The sequence below is a fragment of the Teleopsis dalmanni genome, chromosome 1, assembly GCF_002237135.1.
Source record: "Teleopsis dalmanni isolate 2A chromosome 1, ASM223713v2, whole genome shotgun sequence".
In the NCBI taxonomy this organism is placed as follows: Eukaryota; Metazoa; Arthropoda; class Insecta; order Diptera; family Diopsidae; genus Teleopsis; species Teleopsis dalmanni.
The window spans coordinates 211,865,434-211,879,099 of NC_051846.1; the positions used below are offsets into that span (position 1 = coordinate 211,865,434).

Sequence of the window (13,666 nt, forward strand, 5' to 3'; positions counted from 1 at the left end):
AAGAACAAAAAAACATTGAAACATCGAAAAAAAAAAAAAATTTTATGTTTTAGTTTTTACTCATTTTTTCGTAATAAAATCCAATACGGAAATATTGCCTATTTATTTATTTTTCAAAATAAATGTTTTTTGTTTTGTTGATGCACTCAAAATTAAACAGCTATTTTTGCATACTTATATTACTATTGTGAATACTTATACAAATCTCATTGTGAAAAAGTTAAGAAGAAGAAGAAGAGACGAACTATTAAAGTGCAATTTGTAAACAATAAAATTATATTTAATAAATCTTAACTTAATGTTAACAAAATAATGATTTCAATAACTAAAGAAAATGCTAAAAATCATTGTCGTACGTGTTTAATAAAATTAAAGGCTATAACCTCTGAAAAAAGTGAAGATTTACTCAATGGGCTTAATTTGGAGTTTTTGGATGAAGATGAAAATAAAGACAATATTAATATTCAAATAACTACAGAAATGCAGGAAATAATTGAGAAATATATTGCAGAAAAAAGGATACTGGATGTAAATTATCCAGACAACTTATGTTTCATATGTTACAGCAAATTGCAAAGTTTTATTATATTCCGAAGACAGGCGCAAGAATGCGCAGCAAAATTGCATTTAATATTTAATAATTTGGAGTCGACAAGTAACACAACATTTGATATAAAAGAAACAGATGAAAAGTCGAAAATTGGAAGTCCAGATGATATTTACAAATTACTAGTAAGTAATAAAAATATTGTTATTGTTAATTGATACATCAATTTTTCTAATATTGTAGCTTAGAGATTCCTTGATGGAGACAGAATCAATTCTGTTGGATAGCTGCGGTTCGGTAGCGTTAGCTAGTACAACAATACAAGATCCCGATCCTTTTGATACATCAGCTTCAACGCCACTTTCTAAGGTTATCGTTCCAAATAATAACAGTGATACAGAACACCTCTGGCAAGAGTGTGCCGGAAGTGTAGGCAGTAGTTCGCATAACGATTCTTCCAGTGATGAATCAGGTAAAGAAAAGCATAAGTCTGATCACGAAAATGACACTATCAAACAGGAAGAGAAAATTACTCGTTTACGTCCTAGAAGAATTGCATGTGAAACTATAACCCTAAAAATGGAGAAGAAAAAAAGACGCACGAAAAAGGAAATGGAAGAATGGCGACGTTTACAAACTAATAAAGCAGAAAGCAAAATTAAGCGACGAAATAAAGGCACAAAGAATAATTATAAATGTAGATTATGCAATCATTGTTTTGCACATAAGATTACTTTGGATGCGCATATACGCAAAGTGCATGAGGGAAGTAAGCGACCATTTCAATGTGATCGCTGCGACAAGGCTTACACATTTATTGGTGGTTTATACACGCACATAAAAGAGATACATGAGACAGAGGTAAGATCATACGCTTGTGATTATTCTGGCTGTGATCGGATATACACCAGCTTTATAGCCATGCAAAAACACAAACGTCTTAAACACACCGATCTTGAAAGCCAGAAAAAGTATGTATGCGAACAATGTGGTGCCACATTTAATCAAAGTGGAAATCTAAAATACCATCGGAAAACAAAACATCCCACTGAAGCAGAGCAAGCGGAAAAGGAGAAGTGCAAAGAACGTTTCGAATGCACTGTCTGCAATAAACTTTTTCATTCTCGTTACACTTTAAAATATCACACATTACAATTGCATTCAAATGACATGAAATATGAGTGCAACGTTTGTGGGCGACGTATGGCCAAAAAGTTTATGCTCGTGCAGCATATGTTGGTGCATTCAACAGAGAAAATGCCATGCGAACATTGCGGTAAACAGTTCATACGAAAATTTGAACTTGAAGCGCATATACGGGCTGTGCATATGAAACTTAAACCGTTCGAATGTCAATATTGCTCGGAATGTTTTGCATCACGGAAAACTTTAAGACATCACGAATATATACACACGGGTGAAAAACCCTATGTGTGCGATATCTGCGGACAAGCATATCGACAGCAGACTTGCCTCAAAAATCATAGGAAATCACACGAAAAATTAACTCCCTCAGGGCTGCTGGCAGCAAACATAAGTCGGACGTTAATGAACACATTACTGGCGCCACAACAACCCACAGTTTCAAATGCTAATTTTAACTGATACTTTATGCGTACACTGGGCTAAATCTTTACAATAACGTACAACTTCGTTTCTATTAATATCGAAACGACTTTACTCAAAACGAAAAACTTCACTTAATACAAGGAAATAGCATGAAATAGACAAAGGTAGTAAATCTTTAATATAAATCCGACTTGATTTATAAGGGACAAGTATTGCGTTTTTGGAACTTCTATATAAATTTTTTTTATACTATTGTATATTTATTTATTAAATCTATTCTTAAGCAGATAACAATAAGTTATAAAATCGTATTCTACCATAAACAACAACTGCTTTTTTGTGTCTGATAAGGAACTTAACTTCTATTAAGAAGCAGGATGAGCGTTCTTCCAATCTGATTTGGTACATTTATTCCGTAGCAATTTTTATAAAGTATTTTTCTTTTAAGTGATTATTTTAACACCTGTGCAATGAAAAAGATATAATATGCTATGGAAAAACGTTATAATATATTAATAGTACCCATAATAGATGTACGATATATTATGCATTACGGCAAGGAAGTAATTCCTCTCATCAGATTTTATTTTATTTTGCCATTTCTTATACTCAATGTAATATAATCATAAACTACTTATTGTATATATAATTTTGTTTTATAATTTTGAATAAAAGACAGGAAAATAATGTAAAATTTTAACTTGTTGCTATTTTTATTTTGTCTTTCTCTGCACTGCCAATATTTTTCATCTCATTGTCGATATAAACGTCTAGATCTTGTAATGGCTTGTAATAGTAGTGAACCAATTGGGAGCCAGCCATCATGGAAAGCATAGCACAAGTAAAGAATTTTATATACTGACCCCAACCAACTCCAGCAGGCATTGTGCTATAGCTTCAAAGTTAAACGGTTTCCTTTGATGACTGCTGTTGAATCGAATGTAATTTATCTTCAACCAAATTTTTGGCTTGTCGTCTTTTAAATGTTCGATCTAATAAAACAAATAACTCGCTAAGTTAAAGTTTTAAAAATTCAAAAATTATTTCTCTTAATGAAGCACTTCATTAGACGACTGTCAATCATCTACGACTAATTCAATGAAATGCTACAGTACGAGAGTTTCTGATTACGCAAAGCTCTTACAAAAGTTGGTTTCTCCCACAGTCCAATTTATCATGGAAAACTCCAAACCCGCACCAAGGAAGAAGAAGAGTGGTAAAAATCTATATATGCCAAAACGTTTTTTACCCGGCCAGTTGTCCAACACACGTTTAATGGATGTGCTGTAGAAGGGCATTTCTCATCAAGTAAACAAAACCTTATTGCCGATTCTAGTTACGTAATGAAAAACGATTTTTTAACAAATAATAATAACAACAAATAGATACCTTTTTAGCCACAATCTAATTATTTAATTAACATTCTCCTTTTGATTCCTAAATAAAGCAAGTCCAATTGGAAGTAATTTGGAAATTTTTTGTCAATATTGAACAGCTGATTTCACCCGTCGCTTGCGCTTACAAGGTGTTTATACTCAAAAAAATTAATTTACTAACAACTAAAAAGATCGTGTGCGAGTTCGAGTAAATTGAGGTAAAATAAATTGAAATTTCCTAGGGACTTCTTGCACTGCAATTATGTTAATATTTATTTATTTATTTATTGCACTTATTTACTATTATTGGTTAAAAGTCATCAAATTTATTTATTTATTTATTAAACATCTTATAAAATTTTCACAATGGTAACACCTAATTTACCTAATTTCAATCGAATTTACCCTACTTTAAATTCTGGTAAATAACAACATTCGCTGTTATAGCGACACTATTTCTCTATTACTATTTTCCTCAATTTACTCGAACTCGGACACGACCTAGAAAGCAATAATTTTTTTTGCAGTAGAAGAAAACGTCCAAAATAAAAATCATCTTCTGAGATATACCTAAATACACTAAAACTACATATTAAAGATATAAATTATGGCCAGTGGACCCAATGCTAAGGAGTTCATTTTTGTTGTCAAAGAATGAAAATAAAAATATAAATCATAAAAATATAAATCAATAAAAATAATTTTAAGAACTGCAAATATTATTTAACAGACACTAATGCATTTGATGTGTATCTTAAATAGAACAAAATGTATCAAAATTCAAATCAGAATAAAGATGTCAATAGGTTTAATATTTAGCAAACTACATTTATCTAAACCAGAAACTAAGGAAACTACTACGAAAATGCAAAAAGCTATCTCAAGTGAAGGTATTAAGGTTCTTGTGCAAAATTACGTTATCTATGCTACGAAGACACTACATTCTGTGCTATGGTGAATAGAATCGGTTATAGAGTAGATCAATGGAGTACTGGTTGTCACCATACTACGATAATGGGCAAGATATTGCAGATGCCTTAACTTCATGGTTTCAATCCATTCAAGGAAAAATTAATAAAGTTGAAAAACTTTGAAAAAAGAATCATGACATTAGGTAAAGACATTTCTCGAGTTTAGCATAGTTTAAATATAATATTATGTTAATTTTGTTGCGTATTTTCAAAACATAGGAAAGCTTTTTAAAGTATGATGCACCCTGTTTTTTTTTTGGCATCATGTTTGTTCTTTCCCGCCAGAATAACTATAAAATTTTCTTGCGGCAAACGTTAAATATACTTTTCCAATCGTTTTACTCCAAAAAAATGAGTACAGAAATTATTCCAAACAATGGTCCTGGAACAGTACCCAGTGATGAAAGGAACATAGAAATCAAAGCACGCGTAGGAGACGATGAAGAATTTAAACGTCGCGTCGATATTGCACGCAAACTTACCGGCACTGAAGGCGAATTGATAGTACAGAAAGACGTCTTCTTTAATTCACAAAGTGGGCGCTTGAAGCTTCGTTACTTACAGCCACCAGCTTGTTCGCAGTTGGTCTATTACGATCGACCAGATGTAGCAGGACCAAAGTTGTCCAAGTACAATAAAATAGAAACAAATGAACCAGAGGTACTGGAGAAAATATTAACGAATAGCAATGGAGCGAAAGGGATTTTAGAAAAAACACGCTATCTCTTTATGCATAATCACACACGTATCCACATGGATAAAGTGAAAAATTTGGGCAATTTTATGGAATTCGAAGTATGTTTGAAGCCGGAACAAACCATTTCAGAAGGACAGGCCGTGGCTGATGAACTGATGAAAGTATTTGGTATTGAAGAGAAAGATTTAATGACTGGCGCATATTTTGATGAAATACAGAAATAATTATAAAAATAAATACTTAATAATATATTTTGTTTGTCTTTTTATTGAGTCCATGTAAATGTGGAAGACTATCTAAGTCAATGTTTAGAAAACTACACTTAACAGATAATGATTGAGTCGCGAAAAAAATATTAAGTGTTAGTATATGTTTAGAATCATTAAATTTACATATGGAATTACAACAGCTCCATGCTTCTAAATATATATCAGGGTTTAATAAATATTTATGGGGCTTCAAAAGGCAGTAGAACGTAAATTCATCCCTCTCTATATTTGTAATACTATTATACTGCGAAGGATTTCAATAGAAATTTTTATATTCAAATTATTCATTATTGGATTTCTAAAAAATCTATGTCTTAGTTGAAGTGGCACCAAAGCTAACTAATTCCATTATTGAGCAGTTCTTTGCTGCTCTATACAAATAGTAAGTAATTAATTCTGGAACCGCTTTCGCATTACTTCTGGGAGAGTCTCTTTTGTATTGGCATTTCAAGCCACACTCTTGTGATTTTCGATCTGCGTCCAGACCACCCCATTTTCAACGCATTTTCTTGGTGTCTGCACTATTTATTATAGAATACTCTTTGTTTCATGATATATTTGTTGTAGTTTCATGATGCTTAATTAAGCATCTGTTCGAATGGCTTCAATTCTATATTCTGATATTCATATTCTTATCACTAAAAACATAGACACATAGATACATTTCTGCTCTTTATTTTACATTTAAAATATATTTAATACTAATTTGACAATATAATGTGAGTTTAAATAAAAATTTCATTACAGAATGATAATATACATTTTGTATACATATATATATATATAAATTAAACTTAATATAACCTGTATGAAACACAATTACAAGCGCAGACTATTTCTTAACTACCTTCCTCATTTCGTTACCAAAATTTTTACAATTTACATAATTTTCGTTCGATTTATATAATTTAAAGCTAGCTTTCAAAGCATTTCACTCTTTTCATAGGAGCTACGCATAAAACAAAAACACATTGACGTGTAGACGAGTATATTCAACAATAAAAAAATAAATGCATTCAGTTTTATTACAAAAAAAAAAAAAATAAAATTACAAATTTTTAAAATAACAAAAAATTCAACATGTGATTTTGTTATTATTAGTGCTGTTCATTTTCGAATATTTCGAACTTTCCAAATAGTCCGAATTAAATCACCTGCAAACAATATGAGAATTTTAAGTTATTCAACTCAAAATTGAACCGGAAAGTTGTATAGCACACCAATATTTTAAATATTCAAATACTATTTGAAGTGAAACGGACATCCGAATCTTTTCATAAGATGATGCATATCCGGATTTTCGCATCTGAACAATATTCAAATATGAAACAGATTAGGTCTGTTCCACGAGCTACTCGTAGTAAAACTCAAGTAAAACACAAGTACAAACTGAGAGCGTAACACAAATAAACTGCCAAATTACGCTCTTTACACAGATTTCCATGGAACAGCTTTGTGTGAAGACTGTGCCGCGCACCATCAACACAAATTTTACTTGAAATAAAATGTACGAGTAAAGTTTGTGTAGCATTTTCAAATTTCGACTGGGATGTTACGCTCTCTGAGATGCTCTCATTTACTCGAAAATTAGCTGGTGGAACGCACTTGTGTATACACAGTGTTACTCAAAGTTACTACGAGTAGCTCGTGGCACAGACCCATTATTCGATTAATACGAACAGCACTTTTTTGCTTGAAACGGTTTTGTTGATAACAAAGTTACTGATACTGATACTGATTACGATATATAAAATACAGCAGTGTTTAGTACATAAATGTTTACGTTACATTAACTTGGATAAAATAAATTATTTAACATTGCAATAAATTCAAAAATATTTGTTTCGTGCTATTAAGTCAAAATATATTATTACACAGTTTGTTTAATTAAAGGCAGTTTAATATAAAATAAGTCAGTAGTTAATAAACGACAACGTCCAAAACAAAATTAAACGTCTAAAATATCAAATGGCAAATGGCAAAAGTACAACAGTCTGAATTATTTTATATTATACCACACTTAAGACACCATTTTTGATTATAGTGGTATAAAAGGAATAAAAGAGGGTAGGATATTCTATGTTAGTAGATCATTTAAATCATTTACGTAGTCGCATTGGCAAAAGTCTTTCGTATTTTGCCATCAACTTAGATGCACAAATGTTATTTATGCTCAGAATATGAGATCATAACATTGGCTTTTGGTGAGCGATCCTTAGCAGTAAGATCCAATTAAACTTATTGACGGTGTATTAGATGCTGGATCAGGGGCAGATATGGGTTTCCAATACCACCAGTTGTAGCTTACTGTAAAAATAAAATATATTAATATTATTTAAATATGCATTACTCTATTTATATAAAAAATGATTTGATTTATATATAATTCAATTTTTATAGAAATTCCGTGATATAGTACATTGTTTTGTGATGAAAATTGAAAAAACTTTATAGAGATATTAAATATATTTTCAACACTCGACTATTAAAGTCATTTGTTGTTTTTCATTTCAAATTAATATGTTTTGTAGTATTATCTGATCGTAAGTAAATGATAATAAAATAAAACATAATCATTTCACTGTTAGAACAGATTTAATTGTGATAACCCATAAGGTGGATTAGCATAAGGTTGGATAAAGGAAGTGGGAAAGCCATAGGGAAAGACATGGGGATTATTTGAGAATAAAAGTGAATTAAGGATGAGTGAGGTTTAAGCTGAAACTACCCTGGGTAAGGCGGAGAAACCGCTTCTATACAATACATCCAAATATTCGAATACAAGTAAATGCAATCTGCTCGAATATCGTAATGTTAAAACACTTAAGATACTAGTATATAAATGTAGTTATAACGAAGCTCATTAGGTGTTTGATTCATTACTCGTTCGTGGAAAATGCGATAGAAGACGTCCGCAAACTTTGGGGGGATGGTTTAAGTAACGAACCGCGTAAACGCACTCAGTACAACAAATTGGTGGCAGTTATATCAAGACTAAGCTGACTGGTGCAGAACAACCAGTCGCAGCTAAGAACGAAAGCTGCCTTGTAAATTATTATAGATAAATATATATATTAAATATTTGTCTATGGTACTTTCAATTAAAGTTCTCATTTCAAGAGCAATATTAGGTTATCACAATAAATGGCTCTTAGACATAGTTACATCCACTTCCTGCTTTTAAAGCATGTACATTTCTATATTTTTAGTATGGAAAGTATAGTTTTAAATTCCTCATTTTGTTAGCATGGATCAACCTATACTATCCTATCCTTGGTACAACAACAAAAAGTAACGATTTTTCAATTAAAATTAATATTTCCAAAAAATTTGAATGTAAATAACAAACTTAATTAAAAAAAATTATATCAAATAAAATATAATGAAATTTAAAACTTTCACTTACACACAAATGACTGCGGCAGTCGCATTGATAGCGTGCGGCACTTGTGTCTGCATTCACTTGTTGGACGTAAGATGATGAAACGGGACCCTTGCGCCTGTTGCACATAAACATTGGCACATTCCGTTTCAGGTAAAGTATATGCCGACGCTTTGGCCGTGTCAATTGACATGTACCGCTCTAGTGCGATGCCAGTATTTGGAAGACGAGTCGATGCAAATAATGGGCGCAACAAACGTGCAGGCATCATACGATTGCAGCGCCATAAGTGATGTGCCTGCAATGGCTCTTGACTACTTGGACGTATTTCTGATTCTGTATGTAGTGAGCTATTAAATTGACTAAATAGTTCTTCAAGATTCGTTACTTCGCGATTGGTGGACTGAACGCGATAAGCATCACGTTGGAATATTTCATAGTTGCTTGCGTAAATATTGTATAAGTCCTGCACTTCAATTGGTGTTTGATTGATCTGTAATGGTTTCATAAAATTTATAATTAAATAGAATATTACATTAAATAGAATGTCTTACTTTGAATAGAAAAGGCACTAACTCTAAGGGTGTGATTTCTTCTTTAACATTATTACTACTCTGATCAATATTATCATGCGTAGATTTTGGTTTATTATATTTTGCCTCAGTTAGATCAATAACACCTTGCACATCCGCGCACTGTCTACAACTGACATCGTCTACTTGGAAGAATGGGTTAGACATTAGGCAGGATTCGTCGTAAAATTCAGTTAGGCGTGGAAAACGCTGTATTAGCGGCAATGTCAAGCGTCGCCACATACGCATCCCGGGGTAGACGAATGAATCCATCCGTGTCTCTTTCAATGTTGACGTTGCTTCATGACGATATATAAAGAGAATAGAGAACGCTAACAAAATGTAGAACAACCAGTACAGTATCTGCCGACGCCTATCGAGCAAATGTTTGAGCAACTCAGTTTTCAAGAAGGAGATCCGATGTGAATTATTTATATCTTTTACATTCAATTCGTTGATTTCGCTGCGTTGTGTGAAGTATTGAAATATTAAATAATTATCAAAGTAGAATGGCCGCACCCGATACGACTGTTCGGCAAGAGTGCGCAATAAATTCAATGCATTTGTGTATTTTTGCAAAATTTGAGTTCGATTGTGGTGTGGATGGCCGACAGGTGGAAAGTTCACGTCAACGTTTACATCCATTTTGGGAAGGCTTCATAAAATTTGTGCTTCTATGCAGAACTTCTGTATTTTTTCATTTGGCACTTTTTGTTTTTGTCTTTGTCTCGAGAGCAAAACTAAAAATTCTTCGTAGTTTGAATATGTTTAACTTCAAATATCATTTTTTATACAACTACACAATTTATAACACTAAACGACTGCTTTTACTGATTAAAAATATATGCAAGAATGTTTAAACATATCTTTTATCTTTCCACTTTTTGTTTTTTTTTAATTTATTTTAGTTATCGCTTTCCGTCATTTCTTTTTGACATTTATGAGAAAATCGAATTTTAGCGTCAAACATCAGTAGCTGTCAAACTGTAAATTATACCAGTTGGTATAATATTATTATAATTTTTAGTCATATTATTATATTTAGTGTATATTATACTAAAAATTATTATTTATTGTTCATAAAAGAGTTTACACAATTATATTTCAACTGAATTTCATTTTACTATCAATTGCAATAATGAATAAATAGAACAAAAATTTTTGTTGAATAATACAAATTTTCACGATTTACCTTAATTTTTTTCTGTGTACCGGCTTGAAATTACATTTGAGATTTATTTTTCACAATTGTCAGATGTCGAGCAGCATTTGATTAACAATAAAAATTGATAAGAGGCAGTAACAGATATTTATGAATTTTAGTACATATTTGTAATAAATTAGTAAAAAAAAATATGCGTCTACGGATATTGCCATGGTTGGTATTATTCGCGCTTCTGAACGTAATTATTGGCCAAGAGCACCACAGTGAAGATACAAAAAATACCAACGAAGAATTTCATGAGGAATTATATGTACGTCCTTTAGCCACTGGTTATATTAATAGTTATTTTCAATTTACAACACGTTGGCACTATGGAGATAAAAACAACTGTAAGTATATGGCATAAAAACATATGTACAACACTTATATATAAATTTCATATTTAGTGCACAACACAAATTTGATACCGCGTTCAATAGCAGAAACCTTAATACGGTTTGATGTGAAAGAGTTACATATAAGGTTAACTCAGGGTGTTTGGCGCTACGAATCATGGGGCTATCCCATTGTCGATGCAGCTCCTGGTGCCGAGGCTTGGGCCTGGTTCAGCGCTCCAAATTTAACAGCTGCAGGTGTAGATGAACAGTGGACGCGTTTGGCTAGTACATTTTCAGGCATCTTATGTGCATCTCTAAATTTCATTGATAAAACAAATACTGTTGAGCCCAAATACAGTTTCCGTCCGCAGTTTGCAGCTGGTATTTCAAGGGATATACCAAAATATGTGCGATATGCCAGCTTACCACGTGAGATTGTTTGTACTGAGAATTTGACACCATGGAAAAAGTTATTGCCCTGCAACAGCAAGCATGGATTTGCATCGCTTTTGAATTCTGGATATGTACATAACACTAACTACCATTCTTTGGGTATTAAAGTTCGTACTATTTGCGAAAAATTCGCAGAAAATTGCATCTTGGAGTTTACAGAGACATTCGATTTTGTTTACGACGCAAAAATTTTGGGCAACAACGATTTCTCCATTAGAAGACTATTCGGCCAAGGCCTTAATGGACATTGCGCACTCGCGAAGACAAGTAAAATTTATGTAAACTTAGACGATCGTTATAGTTTAGCACCACAACCGGACTTTAGTGTGTGGTCTTTACGTGGTGGAGCGCGTACAAATTATGGCGTATATGATATTAAACGAATTGCAGATAATAATTTATTTAATATTGCATGGGTGAGAAACACCAATCAGAGTGGTATTGCCATGCCGCACCTGCCACCACTGTATGCACATCGTTACATATTAGGAAGAGGCCAAGAAAATGGTAAAATTGTAACAGAAATATCAAATGATCACTATGGACCAATCTCTATAGTGCTACAAGAAAACATACCTTGGTATGTGCCATCCTATATGCACACACTAAAAGTAATATCCAGTTCCGATAAACAGAACTTCGTCGAAATACAACCCAAGATTGTACATTTTATACCAGGTGTCCAACGAACTCGTCCCTATCATTTAGAAATTGCATTCGAAATTCCAGCACAGAGTACAGTGAAAGTATCTTTTGAATTTGATTACATATTTCTGAAATGGTTAGAATATCCACCAGATGCAAATCATGGTCACTATTTGGGTTCCGCAGTCATTACTACACAATTACCAGTTGGACGTAACTATACTGCTATACCGCTGGAAGGATATCTCTTTGCAGACTCATTTAATGCGTCACGTTTATCTTATTATCTAGAAGTGCGAACAGAAACCATAATATTATCACTACCTACACCTGATTTTAGCATGCCTTATAATGTGATTTGTTTAGCTTGCACTGTTGTTGCATTGGCTTTTGGACCAATACATAGTGTCGCCACTAAGCGCATTGTAGTAGAAAGAAAGGATGCGTCATCAGGAACATTAGCACAACGATTAATTAATAAAGTCTTTAGGCGTAAAAATCAAATTGATGAGACACACGAGGAACAAGAAGAAGATCCAATAATAGATACTCCGCCAACTGCTGACGTTGATGCACTCCACGAAAAGAATGAATAGCAGAAAAGCTGTCCTTACTAGTCTATGTAACTGATAAGTATTATATGTTACTTTTTTTACCTTATAATTTTTTATTAAAAAATTAAATTGACATTAACATTATAAATGTGTTTTCAATTTTATAATAATAATAATAATAAGGTTCATGTTTTGAACTTATCAAGCAGGTTAAACTTCGGTTAAGATTTTATTTTTCAATACAAATTATATGAGCACGGTATATCTCTCCTCTTAGGAGCCGTTATTTTAATGGTTTGTTTGTTTAATTAAATTTTATTTCTGAGTAGGAACAATGTACAGAATTTAACGATTACAGAGGGCCGTGTTTTGATTGAAAGTAGAGCATTTATATAGTAAAAGAACTAATTGCGTTATTTAGTGACAGTAGAGCCTTCTTTTATGTCCAAATAGTACATCGACACGGTATTATTACCACACATCAGCACAAGAAAGTTATTTTTGTAAGATATATACAACTTCTTATCCGTCAGAATAATTAATTCGTAGACTTTCATAATGGAATCTCTCCATCTTAACAGGCCTGAGCAATTACAAATGAAGTCTTCAGGTGTTTCTTTTCCCTGTTCTGTATAGCAATTTCTGCACTTTTTGTTAAAAGGTATACCCAATTTTTAGGCGTGACCAACCACTGCCCTATAAGTTCTAACTGAAGTTTTATCGCTTCGATAACAACTATGTGCGGTATCAGTTTCGATCTTGGTTAATTGTAACTTGCTTTATTATATATAAATACATGATTAAGCTTTTTATATGATGATAGCTTAACAATTATCTACTCTACTTATTAGAATTAAGTAAAGCAATGTTGGAAAGCATTTCAATAGTTGATATAACGACCTGTTACTATATTTAGAGGTAATTTTATGCTTGTTGTTCAAATCTAGTTAAAAAATTTTTTCCTGGAAAAAAGGAAATTTTACTACAATATTCAAAATAACTTGGCAAAACGTATCAAATCTTTATATGCTAAAATTAAAAATTTATCTTAATGGATGATCAATTTTATAACCATAATTAAACTACACA

General features: G+C 32.3%; 6 protein-coding genes across 6 annotated transcripts; 3 read left to right on the plus strand and 3 right to left on the minus strand.

The window, feature by feature from the left end:
- Window positions 1-246: 246 nt before the first annotated feature.
- On the plus strand, window positions 247-2,315 carry LOC119671765 (zinc finger protein 724-like). Its single transcript, XM_038082535.1, has 2 exons — window positions 247-732; window positions 791-2,315. Exons 1-2 carry the CDS (start codon window positions 313-315, stop codon window positions 2,150-2,152), a joined length of 1,782 nt encoding a protein of 593 aa, XP_037938463.1. The 5' UTR covers window positions 247-312; the 3' UTR covers window positions 2,153-2,315.
- A 485-nt stretch (window positions 2,316-2,800) lies between these two features.
- Window positions 2,801-3,022, minus strand: LOC119671768 (protein brawnin-like). The gene has a single exon (XM_038082537.1). The coding sequence runs from the start codon at window positions 2,999-3,001 to the stop codon at window positions 2,813-2,815; it is 189 nt and encodes a 62-aa protein (XP_037938465.1). The 5' UTR covers window positions 3,002-3,022; the 3' UTR covers window positions 2,801-2,812.
- Window positions 2,801-3,623, minus strand: LOC119671767 (small integral membrane protein 4-like). Its single transcript, XM_038082536.1, has 3 exons — window positions 3,506-3,623; window positions 3,261-3,448; window positions 2,801-3,108 (listed from the first exon to the last, which is right to left on the minus strand). The coding sequence occupies exons 2-3, from the start codon at window positions 3,412-3,414 to the stop codon at window positions 3,020-3,022; spliced, it is 243 nt and encodes an 80-aa protein (XP_037938464.1). The 5' UTR covers window positions 3,415-3,448; window positions 3,506-3,623; the 3' UTR covers window positions 2,801-3,019.
- Window positions 3,624-4,774: 1,151 nt separating this feature from the next.
- LOC119675608 lies at window positions 4,775-5,411 on the plus strand. The gene has a single exon (XM_038086815.1). The coding sequence runs from the start codon at window positions 4,815-4,817 to the stop codon at window positions 5,382-5,384; it is 570 nt and encodes a 189-aa protein (XP_037942743.1). The 5' UTR covers window positions 4,775-4,814; the 3' UTR covers window positions 5,385-5,411.
- Window positions 5,412-7,002: 1,591 nt separating this feature from the next.
- On the minus strand, window positions 7,003-10,667 carry LOC119671770. Its single transcript, XM_038082540.1, has 4 exons — window positions 10,576-10,667; window positions 9,366-10,367; window positions 8,836-9,304; window positions 7,003-7,736 (listed from the first exon to the last, which is right to left on the minus strand). The coding sequence occupies exons 2-4, from the start codon at window positions 10,026-10,028 to the stop codon at window positions 7,645-7,647; spliced, it is 1,224 nt and encodes a 407-aa protein (XP_037938468.1). The 5' UTR covers window positions 10,029-10,367; window positions 10,576-10,667; the 3' UTR covers window positions 7,003-7,644.
- LOC119671769 (GPI transamidase component PIG-T) lies at window positions 10,628-12,718 on the plus strand. Its single transcript, XM_038082538.1, has 2 exons — window positions 10,628-10,937; window positions 10,995-12,718. The coding sequence occupies exons 1-2, from the start codon at window positions 10,739-10,741 to the stop codon at window positions 12,617-12,619; spliced, it is 1,824 nt and encodes a 607-aa protein (XP_037938466.1). The 5' UTR covers window positions 10,628-10,738; the 3' UTR covers window positions 12,620-12,718.
- The last annotated feature ends 948 nt before the right edge of the window (window positions 12,719-13,666 follow it).

Coding starts and splice junctions, on each gene's coding strand:
- LOC119671765 (XM_038082535.1), top strand. CDS start 313: ATGATTTCAATAACTAAAGAAAATGCTAAAAATCATTGTCGTACGTGT. Junction 733..790: donor ATGATATTTACAAATTACTA/GTAAGTAATAAA, acceptor CTAATATTGTAG/CTTAGAGATTCCTTGATGGA.
- LOC119671768 (XM_038082537.1), bottom strand. CDS start 3,001: ATGCCTGCTGGAGTTGGTTGGGGTCAGTATATAAAATTCTTTACTTGT.
- LOC119671767 (XM_038082536.1), bottom strand. CDS start 3,414: ATGCCCTTCTACAGCACATCCATTAAACGTGTGTTGGACAACTGGCCG. Junction 3,109..3,260: donor TGTGGGAGAAACCAACTTTT/GTAAGAGCTTTG, acceptor TTGTTTTATTAG/ATCGAACATTTAAAAGACGA.
- LOC119675608 (XM_038086815.1), top strand. CDS start 4,815: ATGAGTACAGAAATTATTCCAAACAATGGTCCTGGAACAGTACCCAGT.
- LOC119671770 (XM_038082540.1), bottom strand. CDS start 10,028: ATGGATGTAAACGTTGACGTGAACTTTCCACCTGTCGGCCATCCACAC. Junction 9,305..9,365: donor TAGTGCCTTTTCTATTCAAA/GTAAGACATTCT, acceptor AAACCATTACAG/ATCAATCAAACACCAATTGA. Junction 7,737..8,835: donor ACTGCCGCAGTCATTTGTGT/GTAAGTGAAAGT, acceptor TTATTTTTACAG/TAAGCTACAACTGGTGGTAT.
- LOC119671769 (XM_038082538.1), top strand. CDS start 10,739: ATGCGTCTACGGATATTGCCATGGTTGGTATTATTCGCGCTTCTGAAC. Junction 10,938..10,994: donor CTATGGAGATAAAAACAACT/GTAAGTATATGG, acceptor TTTCATATTTAG/TGCACAACACAAATTTGATA.